A 20,733-nucleotide genomic window follows, 5' to 3' on the forward strand; every position below is an offset into this window, starting at 1 on the left:
AAAAATAATAATTTCGTTGGTAGAGATATAGTTAAAAATACATCAAATTCTTACTCCAAAGTTCACAATAGTCAACGTTAATTCCAGAATCCCATATAAATTGGGATGTAATCAAATCCCCAAATAAAATTTTCGTTCAGTTTCTTGCAAAACTCCAAAACTAGTGTATATGTAGAAATAAAATTGGCCAAAGTCTTTAATCAAAGCTGTCAATTTTGCCATCTTTGACAATTCCATTAACTTCACTATCCATTTAATTATAGACTTGTAAGTCCATCTATTGCTAAGCACATTGGTTTGTGCTTAAATTGTAAGCCGCCCTGAGTCTTCGGAGAAGGGCGGGATATAAATGGGATTAAAATAAAAAAAATCTACTTTTATGCAAACAGAGGTTTTGCCACTGTTATACATAAAAACAAAGTTTGAATTACTTCTCTCATACTTAATCATGGTACAGACAAATTTTCTTATTTGAATAATGATTATAAAGTATACATATGGTACAGTAGATTAAAAAGATTTTATAAGAGTTTATTCATGAAGATCAACATGGATTTTTACCTAAAGGAATAATATGAGAACAGTTCCAAATATGATAGAATATTTAAAACAACATAATGAAAAACAAGTCATCTTAATCTTCTTAGATGCAGAGAAAGTTTTTGATAATTTGAAACCTGCTTTTTTTGTTTAAAGTTATGGAAGGTATGGACTTTGGTTAGAATTTTATTCAAGGAATTACTTTTTATATAGATTGTAATGTGCTCTGCATGTTATGACTTTGAAGATTACTCAGAAGCTGTATTTAGTAGAAAGCACAGTAGTCTGCTTCATACACATATCTCTGTTACTACAGACTCTGCATTACTTGACAAAAGGCCTCTAGATAAAATTCAAAGTGCAGGTTTTGACTACTTCAAGGTGGCTATATCATTAAATAATCTTGTCTTAGTAGGATTGTTGAAGGAACTTGTGTTTTGAACAGCCTTCTACAGGAGATCTAGATCAGCAGCCCCCAACCTTTTCGTGGAAGATGATTTTTCCATGGATTCAGGGGGGGAGAGAATGATTTTGGTTTCTCTCGTTCATCTGCCGCTCACCTTCAGCTCTGCGGTCTAGTTCCTCACAGGCCACAGACCAGTAGCAATCTGTGGCCCAGGAGTTGGGGACCCCTGATCTAGAGTACACCTTTTGTCTTGAAATCAAGTGGTTTCTGAAAGTTTCTGCCAAGTATTTTTTTATTAAATAACTTTCTGTTACTTTTTTCTGCAAGTTCTTTAGCTGTATAAAATTTCTTTCATCTTTGCTCTGCATGTTTTCTACTTCAAGTAATTTCAGATTTGATTTTTCTCTGGGATGTGTACAACTTCTAACAGTAAATACTTTTGACCAGTACTGTAACTATTATGATCTAATAGTATTATAATCAAGACACACCTCATATTTTTCAGATGAGGATGTTATTACAGCACACATAAGTGAAGTTATTATGGGCAAACTCCCTTCGACCTTGAATGCTTGGATGCTCTCTTAATAGCGTGAGCCATGGGGATTTCAGTTTTTTTTCTAAAAAATTTGCAGTGTGAAATAGAGAACACAATAGAAGTAGAGATGAGCTGTTAAGAGAATGCATGATATTTACTTGCTGCAGTGTTCTCTCTCTCTCTCTCTGTTTTATCTACAAGGAATATATTAAGCTTTAGGCAGTAAGGTTTGCTGGAATTTCCAACAGATCTACATTTTCAACATTCTTATTCACTCCCAAGATTAATTTAAAGTTATTATTTCTTCTTATCAATTAGAAGACACAATTTTGTGATCTAACATATAGCATTTCTTATGTGAAAATTACAGATAAAATATGAAATAATATTCTCTCAGAAAAACATCCTTTCAAATCTTCTGATAATAAACATGTTATAATGTCTAGGATCTCGGAGATATATCTTCCATGAAAATGAAATGTGAAAAATGAAAATAAATGAAGACTACAAATAACAATCTTTGATTTATTTATTTGTATTCCGCCTTTATTATTTTTATAAATAACTCAAGGTGGCGAACACATCCAACAGACCTTCCTCCTCCTATTTTCCGCACAATAGCAGCCTTGTGAGGTGGGTTGGACTGAGAGAGAGTGACTGGCTCAAAAACACCTAAATGGCTTTCAAGGCTAAGATCAACATCTGAGCTCTGTATCAAATGTAGAAAACTACTTCCAGATCATCAGGGAGAAAAAAAACCCTGCATATTTTGTTTTTAAGTTGCTTGCTTTGACCCATTTTTTTCCTACTCTCTCCCCATATTTTTTTTTATTACGCAGACTATTTTCAGACTCTTCTAAGCTTGGCTTTATGTTATCAACCACCCCACAAGTATTAATATTAATCAAAATAAAACTATATTTTCTCATTTGCTTCTTCACTACCCAAAGAAGTGACAGCATCTATCAGACATCTACATAATCTTGAAAAGCAGAACAGGACCTATTTAATATGGGACTTTGCCAGCTAATCAAAGCCCTGCAGGCTAAAACTGCAAAAAATGAATATCTATCTATCTATCTATCTATCTATCTATCTATCTATCTATCTATCAATCATCTATCTATCTATCATCTATCTATCTATCTATCTATCTATCTATCTATCTATCTATCTACACACACACACACACAAACACACACACACACACACACACACACACACACTCATTCATCCCTGGATGGAAGCACTAGCAAAACATTTTGTTGTTGTAAGAAAACTATCAACCTGTAGTCAAGCTCAACACAAAGGAAATCTCACTTTGCTTTTTTTTCCTGCCATGCCAAACCTTGTTGCTAAACCCTGCCCTCTCATGTTTAGTTTCTATTTCATCCTGCTAACTTTGCCAAGCCCTGTTTCTAAAGTCAGGCAGTTCTGTTTGCCTCCATCTTTTTTCCTCTACCCTACAAAGCTTTTCTTCTAGTTCTGCCAAACTATATTTATAAAGTTTTTAAATCAATTTTTCATCTGGTCAAATTCTGTCTTTTATCCTTGTTAATATGGTTGCTTGGTAATATAGCATCCAGTCCGGCAGTCCAAGTCCTCCATTTTCTGAAGAAAAATCATCTTCCATGTCCACGCTTTTCAGTCACCAAACAAATCTCCCTGTGCTGCATAGATTATTTGACGTAGAAAAAACCATCCGGTCGCCATTTTTTTGAAAGGACCAACAAATGGTCTCTCTATTTTTCCATCTCAACGTAGTTGTCCTGAACTGTTTATCTTCTCTTCAATCTGTTCTTCTTCTTTACCCTCAGTTTCCTTCTGATTTATGTAGAAAGTCTTTTCCTTTTTCCATATTGTCAGTCCTTTTTCTGGGTTTTCCATTGACTGTATTTGTTGATCAGTTGAATCTTCTGTCATAATCTATAATTGTTCCACCTTTTCTGTTATATTCTGTATGGTTGATTTTTTAGTTGTAGTCAAAGCTTGAGTTAGTGTATCTGGGCTGACATCTTGTTCTTTTCTATAACCTCTTATTTCATCAGTGGCTGTAAGAATAGTTTGATGAATTGCTTTCAACATAGAGAGAATCTGTTCCTGGTCTTCATCCATATTCTGTTAGTAGAGTATTAAGTTAAGAGCTTTACAATCAGAGAATGCAAAAAAAAATATTTGTCACTGACTGAGAAACACAGCTGGGCTTCTCTCAGCTGATGTCTCAAGGTTACATAAATCTTATCTATTGTCTGGGCTGCTGGCCAAGTCTCTTTTTAGCAATAACGAATTGTAGTATCAGGTTTAGCCACAAGATGTTGCCCCTACCACTTAAAAGTTTTCTTTTAAATCCAAAGTTTTTATAATCTTTTCAGTTTTGCTTGTTTCTTATAAGTAAAAACCCCAATCTTCAGTAAGCAGGGAAAATCTTTTAGTCCACAAAGTTTAAAAAATAGAATTCCAATTAGGATCAAGTTAATTCTTTCAACGTTTTAAACTCCCCTGGATAGTCAGTCGCTGCTGTTTCTGGAGGGAGGGATAAAAATCCTCCTTCCCTCTCCACAGGGGGGAAAGTACTTTAGGCAGCTTATGCAGGTAAAGAAAATAGTTAGGATTTAACAGAGGTAGATCTCACCCAGTCTCATCCGCGCTGCTTTAAAATTGCCGGGTGGTAAGAGTGACTTTGGCTGTCTGTAGCCTAGTGACGAGCCATATTGCTATGGCCGGTCTTTCGTCCGCCAGTTTGGAGGGCTGCCCTGGATCAAGCAGAAGGGCTACCTGGTTGCCCCACAGGGCAACTTTCGACCCTTTCCAGGGTCCCCCAGGGAAGTGAAACTGGACGCAGAAGACAGAGCTCACCTTCCAGCGTCCATGGTGGCCACCTTGGCAAACTGGAAGTCCCCCATCATGTTACCCTGCTGCTGAAGCCATTACCTAGACCTGCTGCTTAATGCTTTTGGGCCTGATGACCACTCATTAGTTTAGATTAGGGAACATACAATCAGAGGTAGCAGAATAGTAGGTAAATCTCTAATTAAGGAAGGAAAGTATGAATAGGTATCAATGAACTGATCAAATGAACTGATTACTTTATGAAAGTAATACATTTGTAACAAATGAACAACGAAGTAATATATTTTAGTTAAAAAATACTGTGGATTTGTTTTTATTTGTTTTCATACTTTAATATGAAATTAAATAGGAGTCCATTAGTTAATACCACCAATGTTGTATCCTAGGTTTTAAAAATGTTCAAAAATTAAAATCTAACATAAATGTTAAATTGTTCATCTCAATTCTAATTTAAAATTACTAATATTTATAATCACAAAGATGCTAGCTTTTACATGATAAATTGTTATGAAGTATGCAATATTTATCATTTTAACAATTTGGGAAACCTTCCAAATTTATTTATTCTTCAATTTCTATCAAACTAGACGAAGAACCTAAAGCAAAGGCCATTTCTTTTGCATAGCTTTTCCCAATTCAGTGCTTTCATAAATATTAGATATCAAATCTCATAATTTCCGGCCAATTTGGCCAAAGGCAAAATAAAAATTAAAGCACAATGGAACTAGAAAAGAAAGAAACTATGCTTATGCTGAGACTATATTCTGATTTGCTATTTGACACATCAGGGATACAGATAGGCCTTGCTTACTGACTGCCTTCTTCAGTGACTGATTAAAATTATGATGATGCTGAAAAAATATTACAACCAATGCTCATATTTACCATCTTTACAGCATCACATAGTCATGTGATCACCATTACAGTCAGAATATATCCTGTGTCTGACCTGTTTTCTTTTTCTTTTGTAGAATGTACAAGATTGGAGAGGAAGGGATTACAAGAAAGTATACAATGGTGAAGTCACATTGAAAGGAATGCAATTCAGTAATGCTGGCAGCCCTGAGCATGCTCAGGACTAGGAGCCATGGGCATGTAACACAAATAGACTGATTAGTTCTTCACTGTATGCCTGCTGACTCTCTTGTAATCCCTTCCTCTCCAATTTCTCCTCTGTGCAAGTTGGGGGGGGAGGAGAAAAAAATAGGTCATGAGATTGCCTACAGAAGTCACTAGTTTTTGCTTTTTCCTCTCCCCACAGAGCCAAGTGATTGCTTAAATAAACAAGCATGGGGGAAAAGGGGAAAAAACCCAAACCATCTATATAGGCAACTTCTCCTGTGCCTGATTTAGTTTTTTCCCCTCTTCTCTCCCCTCGGAGAGAAGAGGGATTACAAGACACACAAGGGGGAAGTAAGCAGACACACAATGGGGAATTCAGTGTCTGTATGCATAATGGGCTTTAGGTTGCCAGTGTCATTGTATTCCTTTTAATGTGTATTTGCATTTAGGTGCCTCTTTATTGCCTTATAATCCTTTCCCCTCCAATGAATGTAAATATAAACATAGATTCCCTTCTGGCAAATTATTCAGTGCTAGGGTGAACATTCCAAAAAGGGGGGGGGGGGGGAAATGGTCAGGAAGCAAATAAAAGCCAAAGGTAAAAAAACAGACAGGAGCTGTTATCTGGCTATCAGCACCTGGTGACCACTGCAAAGGACAGGGAAATGCGAAAAGGAAAGCATAGTTGCATTCATATGATTTCCCACTTGGCGACTGCTTTACTTAACAACAGAACTGATGATCTCAATTGTGGTCATTAAAGAAGGACTACCTGAACTTAGGTTGCATATCTTATGGTCATAGAGGCTATCAGATCAAATAGCTTAATCTGTAATATTTTGAAATTTCTCCCAAAAGGCAAAGCACTGTCATTGTTCTAGCTTCTAGCATTGATAGCAATTGCACTGTGATAGCAGTTACAGTGCTGGCAATTTTTATGCACTGCAACTAAGTTGCTGGCCTGCCACTTTGCTGTTGTTGTAAATATTGTAAAATGTGGATTATATATAATGAGCTTTCGAATGTTTTCTATTTTTATGTAGGGGCTCCCCGAGACTTCAAAATTATTTCAAATGTTCTTCTAGGGTGAAAAGGTTGAGTAAGGCTGATTTAGAGGATTATTTGAAGGATTATATTAATGTGTGATGGATAAATCTGCATCAGTTCTGGAAAGCAATATGTTTTATAAAATGATTCCCATGCTGTACTCACTCTAAGATTATGTATTTGAAACCTGTTACATAAATGTTAAGTTCTTTTTGTCTACATCAGGGCAAAAAAATACATACATATAAAAAAAACAATAAAACTTTATAACATTATATATTATACTTCTAATTATCTTTTAGACACTAAAACTCATAGATTTATTATTTTAAATAATCCCATAGTTTTTCAGGATTTTATGAATGTTTTACATGCAGGGTAACATTCTTTTAAGATAATTCAAGAAGATTTTCTTAAACAATACACCAAACTTATGTAAATAATTTGGTCTTACTAAACTACAGATAAATTATGTTAAATTCTGTCGACCTCTGACTCCCTTCTTATAACACATGATGGATTGTTATATAAAGCATTGCTGCATCGAACAGTTTTTAGCTTGGTCAGTGTGGGATTCAATTATGTGAACAACTAGTTCTCTGTGTGGATGTTGCTTCCGGAAGTCCATTCTGGGCCTGGGCAACAAAAAATTAGCTTCCGGTTCTGCTGAACTGGTGTTAACTGGCTGAATCTCACCACTGAGCTTGGTTAATTATGAGATGAAGTAATTCAACTTTCTTTAAAAAATAAAAAAGTTTATTGGCTTTGTACTATTGTCCTGTCTCCGTTTCAAAACTGAAGAGCCAGTGGTTGTCCGAGGACATCTCCGTGGTCATGTGAGCACCGGCCCCTAGAGTTGGAAACGACTAGCACGCATGTGCAGGGGAACCTTTACCTTTTTTATTGTCCTGTCAGTGATAGAAGTGGTAATGAAATAAGGGGCAGTCTTCTGCTGCATTACTATAAAGACACCAGTTTAAAACATGTTTTATAAATAATTGACTTACGGTATCTACTTGATATAGATCTACTGTGATGTAAATTCAATGGAAATTGCTCCAAGGTAAATGTTTAGGATTATACTCTATGATTTTCTCCATTACAACCTGGAGGAGTTAGTCATATTGATGATTAAGCTCCAGGCTACATTATTTACAAATAATGCCAGAGGCAACTACCTGGAGCAGCCCATCAGTTTGCCAGAAGACTTTTTCTTATCTACTAATCTGTAGCAAGATAGCATATTATAAAGAGAGAATATTATGTTTTGAATCCCTAAGTATTAGCCTACTAATTGGGATGTAATAAACACTGATCCTACAAATTTCAGAATAACTATTGGAATGGTCACAAGTTTCATAAATATTGGGAAGGGATGAAAAGATAAATATATATTGGGTGGGGGGCTGTCATAAAAACTATTGCAATAAATTTTAAATAAAAAACCCCTCTCAAATGAAAATATAGCAGTGAAGTGGACTGGCACAAGAAAGGGAAAATTGCTAAACATTGACCAAGTGATCAGAATCCACATTTCTCTATAACTCTATCCTCCATCTTATTGTTATTAATGCTAAATTGATCAAAATAAAACATTTATGGTGTATGAATGAGGATAATGAACTTGTAATAAGACAAGAGACCTGGAAAGTTGGCTACAATGAATGAAGGCAAATATGCGTGTCCCAGGATAATGTTGCAGGATTCAATCTGGGTCAGTCCTGGGACCAGAGGTTTAGTCTTCCGAGCCTTTGGACTTGTGCTGAAGCCCATCCTGAGGGAACTTCTCTCTCACCAGAATGTGTGCTTTGGGCTATTCTATGTGTAATATTTACATGGTGCCTGGTTGTATGTGGCTTTTTTATCATTGTTTGGAGTGTTGATAGCCAGTTATTAAGTCGTTGGCTGTTGTTTCCTTGTGCTGCCAAGTCCTTGCCTCTTAAATACCTGAAAAGCTAGTGGTAAATCGGCACTCCTGTTGATTGACAAGGGGTCACTTTCCCAGGCTTCATTAATTTCCTTGGCTATTTTTGTACTGCTCAGCCAACAATCTTAATAGCTGCAAAACTGAATGTATGCCCTTGTGTTCTTGTAATCTGGTGGTTAGCTTCTAGTGGTTAGTTGGCTACAAGGTTAACCCTGCTGTGCCTATCAGTTCTCAGTGTAGCATAAGAATGGACTGAAGAGGTAAGTGGAAGGTATGACCATGGTCAATAAACATTCCATTGTCCTCACAAAGCCAGTCTATGATGTTAAAATTTTAGGATATGTACCTAATATTAAGTCATAGAGAAAAAATGAAGAGTTTGATGGTATATAGTTTACCTTATTGCCCAAATCGTCAGTCATCTTCCTGAGCTAGTAGAATGATTCAGGGGCAGTGCCAGAAAGCCTACGGGACGTTTTGGAAACTTCACAATTCACATTGAATCTGCTTCATCAGATTCATCAGTTTTGGAGGAAGGTCATTTATCACATTGTTGTGATCAGACTATTTGCCAATAAGATTTGGAAGCTGGCCAATTAGTCTGATTGGGGAATTCCAGGTCAGTCAGGCCAGTCTTCCAATCTGCAGCTCACAGATTGTTCCCTCTTTTTTAGAACATTTTTGAAGAAATTGTTAGAGTAAAACAAAGAGTTTAAATAGTAGATCTCAGGAAACTCGGTGCAAATAAGAAAAGTGAACGTAGCTTAGAACTCATTCTTTTACTGTTCATATAGCAATAAAGGTAGCAAGAAGGCACAGCATCCTTGAATAGCCAGTGGAATAGTATTGTATGGTTTAAAGACTTTTAATACCTATTGGAATAAATAAAGAATTGAAGCCTTCAGATAACTATTCTGACTTACCTGAAAAGCACTTTAGAAATAAAACTATTCAACTTTATGCATACATATCCTCCTTACATCAATTCCTTTGAAACTCTGGTTACTTGAAGTAGTGCAAACAGATGAATATGTTCTTGATATTTGGCCTAATAATTGTTATTTATGACTCCACCTATACAGGTACGGCTCACGTTATGACCATTTGTTCAGCAACTGTTTGAACCTACTATGGAACTTAATGAACGGTGGTTATGACTGGTCCTTGGAATTCCAGCCATCCCAGCACTTTTGTGGTCACGCGTTTTTGACTGGATATTTAACAACCTGTTCACACTTATGACCAGTTGTCAAGTGTCCTGCAATCACATAATCTTCCATGCTGGATTCCTCAAAAATTGAAGGGAAAGTCAGCAGGGAAGATTACAAATTACTGCAGTAAATCTCCCCCAATCATGCAATCTTCCCAAGTACCTCTGTGTTTATGCTGCACTAGCCACTTGCGCATCCCCCGATCAGCCCCATGTACACTTCCCAACCCATGCAACACTTCTCACAAACTCTCCTTGACCCATGCAGTGCCTCTTGCATCCTTCCTAATGTGCAGGGTGTCTCTTGTGCACTATTCCCAACACCCCTGCCCATTCCTTGTTCCCTTCCCAGTTAACAGAAGCCACTATCTTGCCTATGAGCCTTCACCGATGACTTTGGCTGTGGGAAGGCAACAGGAAATTTCCTCATCTAATGATAGTGGGATTCAGTTAATGACAGCAACCTAGACTGCATGGATTGCTGTCAATAAACAACATGGTTACACTTTACAATTGCATTGCTTAATGATAGAAATTCTGCTCCCAACCACCATTGTAATTCAAGGATTACTTGTAGAACACAGAACTGGTAGGAATAGCAGATACATTTGCCTTTTAGGAGATAGCATGTGCTCATTGCTGTGATTGTGACATTCTTTATAACTATTATGCTTTACAGCTTCATCTTTCTTTATAACTATATTCTTAAGTAAGGTACTTGAAAAAGTTGTTAACTATTTAATTTAACATTTATTTGATGCTTGTGAATCAATGGAAAGAATGAATGTCTTGGTTCAAAAATTTGTTATTCCCTTATTTGTTTCAAATAATAGCTCAGAAAATATCAAGTGATGGGACCATGTTGCACACAGCTGTCATAAATCTTCATTAACTGATTGGTACCATGGTATAATCACCCTTCTTTTGTAGCAACACTACAATATCACAGATAGTTCTACAAGAAAACCACAATCAGGGCTTTGTGATGCTAAAGATTGCTTTTGCTGTTTTGTATTTGTGTTTTCTTCACATGTTTAGTATTATTAGGGCAAAGATGAGCACAGTTTTAAGTTTCTTAACATGGGTATGCATTTTAAGTAACAATTCATTATAATAAATGTTTTGAATTATATAACTAGTTTTCCCACTTCTGTATGTGCAGTATGTAAAACATGCAGAAAAGTGGTTGTGGCATTTCTAACTACAGAAATAAATCTAGCTCTTATGTTACTTGCTTAATGATCCTTTTATTTTCATAAGGCCCACAAAATAAAAGACTACCATCAGCTGTTCACTATGGTTGTTGCCCAGAAAATAAATCCTGCTTTCTTATCGAGGGCAATATTGTTGTACAGACAAAATGTAAGGAGGATTAAAAATAGAGTGGCAGCTGCAGAATGACTTGTCATAATGCTGTAAAACAAGTTAGCAAGAAATGAATGAGATCTGAAAAGCATTTAACATACAAAAATGCTATAGTATCTTGTTAAAAACTAATGGTTGGAATAGTTTTAGTGGTGCAGAACTATATAACCATGGCTTAATTATAAAATGTAAGGAACATATTCTTGCCATCATTTTTCTTTCCAGCATACAATAACTTGAACATCTGGAAAGCATCATGTTAGGAAAAAGTGGAGTATATCAGCTAATCTTTCAAAATGCTGCATTTTCAGATCAATTGAAAATCCAGATTTTCTTGTAACTAAATATATACAGATGTTACATAAAAATGGATTGCGCTAAGATTACAGAGGAATATGTTGTTGTCATGTTCTGTTGAGTTTTAGCCAACTCCTGGTGACCCCATGGATAAAAGCTTCCCAAGCCATTCTGTGTCTCACACATTATGCAATTCTCGCAGGTGCATTTCTGTAGCTTCTGGTATTCTGCCTATGCTCTCACGCACTGTTAGTCTCTTCTTATTTTGTCCACTTTGCCCAGCATAGATGCATCAGCTTTTATGAAACGTCCAAAATATGATAGCTTTTATTTCATGATCTTGCTTCCTTTAGTATTGGTTGGTTCTCTTGGCCGTGAAAGGAATGCAAAACGATCTTGTCCAGCACCATAGCTCAAGGGAGCCAGTCTACTACCTTTTTCTTTTGCATATCCCTCTCATCTGTACATCATAAGGTAATACTATTGGGTTGCACAGTTTGACTTTCATCTTTGTCTTTGGTGAGATTGCCTAGATCTACATTCCTACTTATAAGAGGGTGTGCACACTTATGCAACCACATTATTTTAAGTTTTTAGTTTTTCCTCTAAAATATATCAATTTGTTTTTCAGTTGAGTTGCATAATTTATATGTTATATTAAAGGTAGAAAAGAAATTCTGGAATCATTTATCTTGGTCTGATTTTTTTTACATCTCCAAAACCTGGTATGTAGACTTTTCCACTGTAGATACACCTTTTCCAATCTATGAGCCATGCAGTTTTTCTATTTATTGGCAGAAGACTATTACAGTGTTTTTTTTTACTTCAAGGGGTGTATGGGGATTTCCTATTTGGTGATTGATAGACATAAATAACATTTACACACTGTACAAAAGAGACAATCGATAAGTCACAAAAATGAACAAAAAGACCAAAAACACCTCCCCAGCAATCAACACCAAGATTAACATCAAACCAACAATCAACAAGTAAACAATACTCCAATCAAGGAACTGCCAGTTAAGCTAACAGTAAACAACCCTCCAAGACCACTCCCACCAACACTGACAAGGCAAGTCACCGGAATATAAGCTGAGAGCAAACCCCATTCCTTATTAGCACTGATGATGCTACCTAGTTTGGGTAATGAAATGTCTGCAAGAACACAAGCAAGCTCAGAGAGCACCAAGGGCCATGCATTTCAACCCTGAGCTACAAATATCAGCCTGATGTGTGTTTCTGTGATTAGTAGTTGGTGGCCTGATCCATAGTCATCAAATGTAAATGTTCTATACTAATTTGTTCTTTAAATGATCCATGCCTGTAGTTTGTCATTTTGATGTATGTTTTAATATAGGATCCAATTTGCTGTTTATTTATCAGATTCAAAAACTGCCCATATCCCTCACACTGTGAACATTGACAAATGCTATGACAGCTTTTCACTTTATTTCTAATCCCCAAAGCAACGTTGTTGCCACTTACCTCTTTCAATTTATCTAGCTCATTTTGCAATGCCTGTTTGGATATTTCCACCTCAATGATTTGTTGACGAAGAACTTCATTTTCATCCTCTGCTTTAGCGCGCTTTTCCTCCACATTTTCCAGTTCGTGGTGCAGCCTGACAGATACATCTTTGGCTACCTATTTTTTTTTAAAAAGCACACAATCATACTTAATAACTTAAAAAGACTTTTCATTACCTAAATAAAGAATAGATAAATGTTGGTTTGAATCTACAAAGCAGTGTGGAATTAGTACATAGTCATGGCAAAATATCAACAAATAAGTGTTTTTCTCTTTTCGACTGGTTGAAGTGCTATGAAAGGAACAGTGCTCTTCCTGGTAAAGAAAAAAGTCTTCCAAATCCAATATAAGGAAACAGAGATCATAACAAATATGGCCAAATATTATATATACATTTCTTTCTCCAAAATGTCCCATAAAAACTTTTAAATAAAGCCGTCCATTATCCACATGATTTACATGTTTTTTTCTTTAATACCTCAATTCTTTAAATTCTTGTTTCATTCTGAAATGAAAACTGAAAAATGCTAACTAAAAATACAGTTATGTGCAAATAATCACACATTACTAGTAGTAATAGTAGTAGTAGTAGTAATATATTAGCGTTAAACAAATTTAAACACTTGAAGATCAGTATTATCCACAATATTCTTAAATTAGTTATCCCACAATATTCTTAAGTTAATGTAAACTACAAGGTTAAGTTCTTGAAGTATTAAAAACCAATTAATATCATAATTAGTATGACATAATAAGTCGTATAAAATTTGGTTTCCATTTTTTTCAATTAAAAAAATATCTTTATTATTACAGAGAAAGTACCTATCACAATATAGTAGAAAAGAACCTTGCTATATATATGTAGTCTTTTGTTCTTCTAATAATGCTTATTCAGCACAATTTGGAGCAATGAAAAAGTATTTATTCAAGCAGTGAAAAACTAGGCCCAGTTCTGAACCATTTTATAACACAGCCCTTCAAACTGCACATAATGGAAGGGATATTTCAATGCTACTTCACAGGAACATTTCCCTAAAATTAGAAAGGTAGCACCTCATTTAAGAAGTGTTTCTAAGTTTTAAAGTACAATTATACAGTATTAAAACATGCCCTTTTGCATTAATTTTATATATCTCCATATCTCTTTAAGTATCTCAAAACAGTATCATAAAATTATTAAATATATGTTTTTAAAAACGGATTTAAAATATTTATTAAAAAATTGAACAAAAAGGAAAGAAATAGCACAGAACTATTTATCCAACATTTATAAAAGGTTTTGGTTATGATCTTTAAGTCCCTACATGGCATGGGTCCGCGATACCTCGAGGACCACCTGCTGCCGGCGTCGACTCCCCTCCGCCCTGTGCGCGCCCACAGAGAGGGCCTCCTCAGGGTGCCTCCTGTCAAGGAATGTCGACTGGTGGCCCCCAGGGGGAGGGCCTTCTCTGTGGGTGCTCCGGCGTTATGGAATCAACTGCCGGTCGAGCTCCGGATGGCATCAGACCTCCGATCCTTCCGTCGCGGGTTGAAGACCCATTTATTTGAACTAGCGGGTCTGGCCTGATGGGGGTACTTGGGTTTTTTATTGGTTTGTTTTAGTATTCTGGTTTTAACTTGGGCATTAATTTAATTATTTTTTAATGTTTGTATTGGTGTTTATATTTATGCCCTGTGAACCGCCCTGAGTCCCTTTGGGAGAAGGGCGGTATAAAAATCTCAATAAATTAAATTAAATTAAATTAAATTAAAAGGAAAATCTAGGCAAAGAGACTGATCTTCAACTGAATATAAATATGTAATATTTGTTGCCTTACAAAGCTTTGATGAGAATATTGAAGAGTATAGACACCACCACAGAAAAAGCCTGTGAGTAACTGCAGTGTGTCTGAGAACATGTAGAAGGGTTTCCTCTGATAAATTTAATAGTTAGTTAATAGTTTATTATTAATTTTTTATACCGCCCTTCTCCCGAAGGACTCAGGGCGGTGAACAGGGCATATAATAAAACTACAAAAGTACAAAAGTTAAAAAAGAATTAAATTATTGCCCAAAATAAAACAGTAAAAAATATACAAATATTAAAACCCTAGTTAACTCCCCATCAGGCCAGGCCAGCTTGTTCGAACAAATGGGTCTTTAACCCACGCTGGAAGGAGCGGAGATCCGGTGCCATCCGGAGCTCAACCGGCAGTTGATTCCACAGGGCCGGGGCACCCACAGAGAAGGCCCTCCCCCTGGGGGCCACCAGCCGGCATTCTCTGACCGGAGGCACCCTGAGGAGGCCCTCTCTGTGGGAACGCACAGGGCGGAGGGGAGTCGACGCCGGCAGCAGGTGGTCCCCGAGGTATTCCGGACCCATGCCATGTAATGATAGGCCAGACCCGTTAATTATGGTGGTCTCAATGGGGTTGTTGTTACAGTATGGGAAAACAGGAGAGAACAGCATTATGAATCCTGCCTTGAATTGCACAAACCAAAGGCAGAATATAATTCTAATAAATGAATACATAAATTAAGTTATATCAATATATGAAAACCTAGATTAAACCTGGCTTGGTAACAAAGTTATCAAGTGCAGTTGTTTCAAAACAAGTTGAACAATGTGTATGGACAGGTGCTTCAGTCAGCTACTTCACTGTTGTATTCTAGACAAGGTACTGGTTCCAAAAGAGACCCAAGTTTCCCATATAGAACACATTATAGTTATCAAAATGTGAGATGACCAATACATAAACAATTGTAGCTTGGTTGTCCTATACATGAAATAGTATACCTACTATAAGTAAGACATTTTTGTCATAGGGGTCACTTGGATATCTATGTATTCTTTCAGAGTTATGAGATTGGGGTAGTATAGAAATCAAGTTAATAAATAAATTGACATTTACAATACAAAGAACTCTTTGATTCCCATATATAAAATGTAATTCTCGTTCTAGTTCTGAAATGTCAAGATAACATACATTTTGCAATTAGGCAGAAAACTTTATTCTGCCTAAATACCACTAGATCTAAGTTCTTCACCCACCTTTAGATCTTGTTCTAAGCTTCTGATTAGTTCTCCATCCACCTGACCTGTCTGTGCAACTTTCAAGCTTTTCTGTTCAGCTTTCCTGAGACGATACTGCAAGATACGACAGTTCTTGTTTGCACGATCCAGCTCTCGTCGAAGTTCCTGTAGTTGGTAAACATCTTCTTCAAGATAGCTGTCACGCATCTCTTCCATTTCAGCCCGGAGTTCATCCAGTTCATCCTGTCATAACCCAAAACAGTGAGAGAAATCCAAAGGGTTGCTTAGTCCCCACTGAAAGACATGTGCTTTTTGTTGGATCTGTAGCATAATATTATTTATAGCTGCTGCTCTATCTCTATTTACTGTGGGGATTACAGGAAAATTCCTGTTTAAATTATATTAAAAGCATGTTGAAACAATTTTTAATTTCCCTCTTAAGAAATAATGAAAACAACTCTATAGACCAGAGCAGAAGTGTCAAACATGCAGCCTGAATGTGGCCCACAAAAGTCCTGAGTGTGGGCTGAATTGGATTAAAATGCAGCTGGGTAACATTTAAGAAAATACAATAAAATATAGCAATATATAAACATTACATTTTAAAACTAAATAATTAATTTAGTGACCAATCACCAAAACTCTGGGCTTGAAACTTGTCAAGGAGTCCTGCACCGCCTCCCTGCCTCAGCTTAATACCGTAGCCGCAGCAAAGATTGTTGCCATAGTGGAGGCTGAGAAAGAGCACCATGACAGGAGTTCCCTCTGCTCTGCAGAAACCTTAGGCACCCTGGGCTGCTGCAGTTAAGCTGAGGCAGCAAGCTCGTGCTTTTCCCTGGACAGAAAGTAGCCAATTGGTCTTGAACTAGTGGCTGACCCGCTCTGGACCTGACAGCCCCCAGGGCATAAAAAAGCAGATTGAAGTAATTTCTCTACTCCCTTCAAAAAAGGTTGAATTAATATCTGTTCAGGCTGCATGACATTCGTGATCAAAATTTCAAATTTTAAATTAATAATAATTAAAAGTTAATGAAGTTCAGAATACATCCAGAGAAGAAGGAACAAATAGGGAAAAATGAAAGAGAACGGTGATTCAAGTGCGTTTTGCATACAGAGCATTCCCTCTCCCCCACCTGGGTACATCCGGCCATCTTTCACTCCTGTTGTGCCCAAAGCATGTCCCTCTCAGGAAAAGAACTCAGACAATCACGAAAAGGGTTAAAACCTGGCCAGTGGGTGCTCTCAGTCAGTTGCAGGACTGCTTTGAAACCACTGACTGGAGTGTATTCGAAGATCAAGACCTGAATGTATACACGGATGCCGTACTCTCTTATATCAAAACATGCACTGACAGAAAAGTGCATTAGAGTTTATGGGAATTGCAAACCCTGGATGACTGCAGAGGTACGAACACTCCTGAGAGCCCGGGATTCTGCCTTTAAGGCAGGGGACACGAACACATACAGAGAGGGCAGGGCAAATCTCAGAAGAGGCATTAGGATGGCAAAACAACAATATAAACACAAGGTGGAGAACCACCTAGCAGACAACAATGTGGCAGGGACTGCAGCACCTAACCAACCACGAGGGCAATACGAGGAACATGGTTAATACCAATGCCTTGTTGGCAGAGGAGCTGAATATCTTCTTCGCTCACTACGAGGTGAAAAGACCAGACCCCGTAGCTTCTGCTGGCCGGCCTTCTGATTCTCAGCCACTCACCCTGTGTGAACACCAAGTGAGAGCTGTACTGAAGGCTGTGAATCCCAGCAAAGCTGCAAGCCCAGATGGGGTGCTGGGGATAGTGGTTAAGAATTGTGTCGACCAATTAGCAGGGGTCCTGACAAGGATCTTTAACATCTCCTTGCAAGAGCCTTGGTGGAGCAGTGGGCTAATGCCTCCTTAAGTAACACCTCCTTAAGTAACACCAGCTGCTTGCAATTAGTGCAGGTTCGAGTCCCACCAGGCTCAAGGTTGACTCAGCCATCCATCCTTCCAAGGTAGGCAAAATGAGGATTGTCAGGGGCAATAAGCTGACTTTGTAAAAATGCCGCTGGGGGGGGGGGAAGCCCTAATAAGCAGGCATATACATAGAATGAAGGCTATTCCTAAGCACATTGATTTGTGCTTCTTAGATTGTAAGCCACCCTGAGTCTTCGGAGAAGGGCGGGATATAAATGGGATTAAAAAACAACAACAGCCTGTGTACCATTATGCTTGAAAGCAGCTACCATTGTCCCAGTCCCAAAGAAAACAGCAGTTGAGTGCCTGAATGACTACAGACCTGTTGCATTAATGTCTGTAGTGATGAAATGCTTCGAAAGACTGGTTCTCCAACATCTTAGGACATGCCTCCCACTGGACTTCGATAAACATCAATTTGCCTACAGGGGGAACAGGTCGACAGACGATGCCATAGCTACTGCTCTAGACTCTGTAGCAAGCCATCTAGAGAAACCTGGAAGTTATGTCAGGATGCTTTTCATTGATTACAGCTCGGCTTTCAACACCATTTTGCCGAGCACTCTCATTGAAAAGCTGACTGACTTGAATTTTCCCCCCTCCATCTGCGATTGGATTAAAGACTTTCTCAGGAACTGACTACAAACAGTGAGGGTCTGGTCTGTTTTATCCACTCCCCTGAAGATTTGCACCGGTTCACCACAGGGCTGCGTGCTTAGCCCCTACCTGTACTTATTGTACACATGTGTTGTGTATCGTCCGACCCATCTGTTGTGATAATTAAGTTCACAGATGATACCACCATAGTTGGTCTTATTACAGGTGGAGATGAAACAGCATACAGGGGGGAGGTACAAAAACATCTGGCAGAAGGAGGGTCTCTGGGCCAGGGCCAAGGCAGCGGGGGCCGTTTCCTCACTGTTTCCAGGATGGCTTCGCGGGCTGCATGAAACCACTTCGCGGGCCGGATCCGGCCCCCGGGCCTTGTGTTTGACATGTCTGCACTAATTGCATTGCCACTGGGATCTCAGTTATCTGTAGATTTTTTTTATTTATTTATTTTAATTCCATTTATATCCCGCCCTTCTCCAAAGACTCAGGGCGGCTTACAAGCTTAGCAGTAGCCTTCATTCTATGTATATGCCTGCTTATTAGGGCTTTTGGGCCTCCCAAGCGGCATTATTACAAAGTCAGCTTATTGCCCCCAACAATCTGGGTCCTCATTTTACCTATCTCGGAAGGATGGAAGGCTGAGTCAACCTTGAGCCTGGTGGGATGTGAACATGCACTAATTGCAGGCAGCTGGTGTTACTTAAGGAGGCATTAGCCCACTGCTCCACCAAGGCTCAGATGAGGCTCAGATGAGGCTCAGAAATAGAAAAACATGCTGGAGGATGAGCCTGGCATTTTGGAGCAGTCAGATAACCAGCTACCATTACAAAAGCACAGTAGCAGGCTGAATCAACTATTTCAGAGACTGAGCAGGAAGAGATCCTTCTGCACATGCAGATAGATTGAGTAAGTAGAACAATATTCATTAGGCTGCTTGAAAGAGACAGCCATGATTCAGGAAAATAAGCATGTCTGAGCCAGGTTCTTGCAAACAATAGGTCCTATAAGCCTGAAGTCTGTTTACTTTCATTTTAGTAAATATGTCTTCTTTATGAGTCATATTGATAAGGATTAATATTATTTTGTCTCATTACTTATAAGGTTGAATAACTGAAAAAGAAAGACATACCGTATGTCTTTTTTTTTCAGGAATTGGGTTCAAATTAACAGCTTGGTAAAATGGCTGTCAGAAGAAAATAGCATGGTGTTATTCTGAGGATCAGATTTTATATTAATGCAGTAAACATGTAAAAAAACAAAAACCAAACAAACTATAATAGGTGGCATAAGCCAAGCAAGTGTCCAGACACTTCTGCTGGATTAGTAAACAAACACAAGGGGCCATAACCTAATATCTTCTAACTATAGTATAAAAGCCTTGAAGGGACAGATTATTAAAACTCTTGCCCGCACAATTTTCTTCCTCTTGAAGTTAGAAAGCCAGGGAGGAATTTGCTAACATACATGGTCTTTGTTCTCTGAGTCTCCTTGGGAGCAGAGGTAACTAAGGAAGAAAAATCTAAAAACCCATTCCAAATGGAGGAATGTGAATCTTCAAATATCCTAGAAAACAAAAATAATCACGTACAAGTTTTTAGGTACAATAAATAATCAATGCATTTCTTTTACCAGTACTTTGTTTTAAATAGGCTCAAAACTTTGCCCAATTCCTTTCTCAGCTATTTTCTCTGATGTTCCATCTTATGAATAACCACTTACTGTCTCTCCAAATTGAAACCTTTTTCTCTAGTCCTAGCAATTATATTATGATAGTTCAGTAACTGAGTAAAAATACTAACTTAACTCCCTAACTCTCTAACATAACTCCCTAACTCTGTGAGGGATATGGGTAGTTTCTAAATGAAATAACACATACATACATACGTACATACATACATACATACATACATTGATACACATACCTGCATACATACTATTCAAGTTTATCTTTAAAACAGAGCAGTAGTGATTAAGAACTTATGGACTGGTGGTTTTCTGTAGTAATAGTAAAATCAGAGACTGTAAAAGATAGTACCTTGAAGACCAAGGCAATAAAAGAAATACTATAGCTATGACAAGATTGAAGCAAGTTGCAATAGGGTTATCACACAACTTGCTCCATGACACTGTCTACCCTTGTTAGGAACTCCATTTGGAAGCAATCTCTTCCTTTTTTTTTAGTCAGATACTTGATTGTTAAAATATCTGTTCAGTCATACAGCCACATATAAAATATCTGGTATGAAACACAGGTAGTCCCTGACTTACTTAGTGACTGTTGAAAGTTACAATAGCACTGAAAAAGATGACCATTTTTCACACTTATGACCATTGCAGTGTCCCCATGATCACATAATTAAAATTTGGATGCTTGGCA

The 20,733-nt window shown here is 37.7% G+C and overlaps 1 protein-coding gene across 1 annotated transcript in view; it reads right to left on the reverse strand.

Annotated features, from left to right (window-relative positions):
- Positions 1–16,013, reverse strand: part of MTCL1 (microtubule crosslinking factor 1) — a 79,290-nt gene extending 63,277 nt beyond the window's left edge. The window contains exons 1-2 of the mRNA XM_083357753.1: positions 15,801–16,013; positions 12,728–12,886 (exon numbers count right to left, since the gene is read on the reverse strand). Of these exons, the coding sequence (XP_083213879.1) occupies positions 12,728–12,886; positions 15,801–15,998 (357 nt within the window). The 5' untranslated portion in view covers positions 15,999–16,013. The remainder of the gene's footprint in view (positions 1–12,727; positions 12,887–15,800) is intronic.
- Positions 16,014–20,733: the final 4,720 nt, after the last annotated feature.

Source organism: Vipera ursinii (assembly GCF_947247035.1).
Source record: "Vipera ursinii genome assembly, chromosome: 3".
Classification (NCBI taxonomy): domain Eukaryota; kingdom Metazoa; phylum Chordata; class Lepidosauria; order Squamata; family Viperidae; genus Vipera; species Vipera ursinii.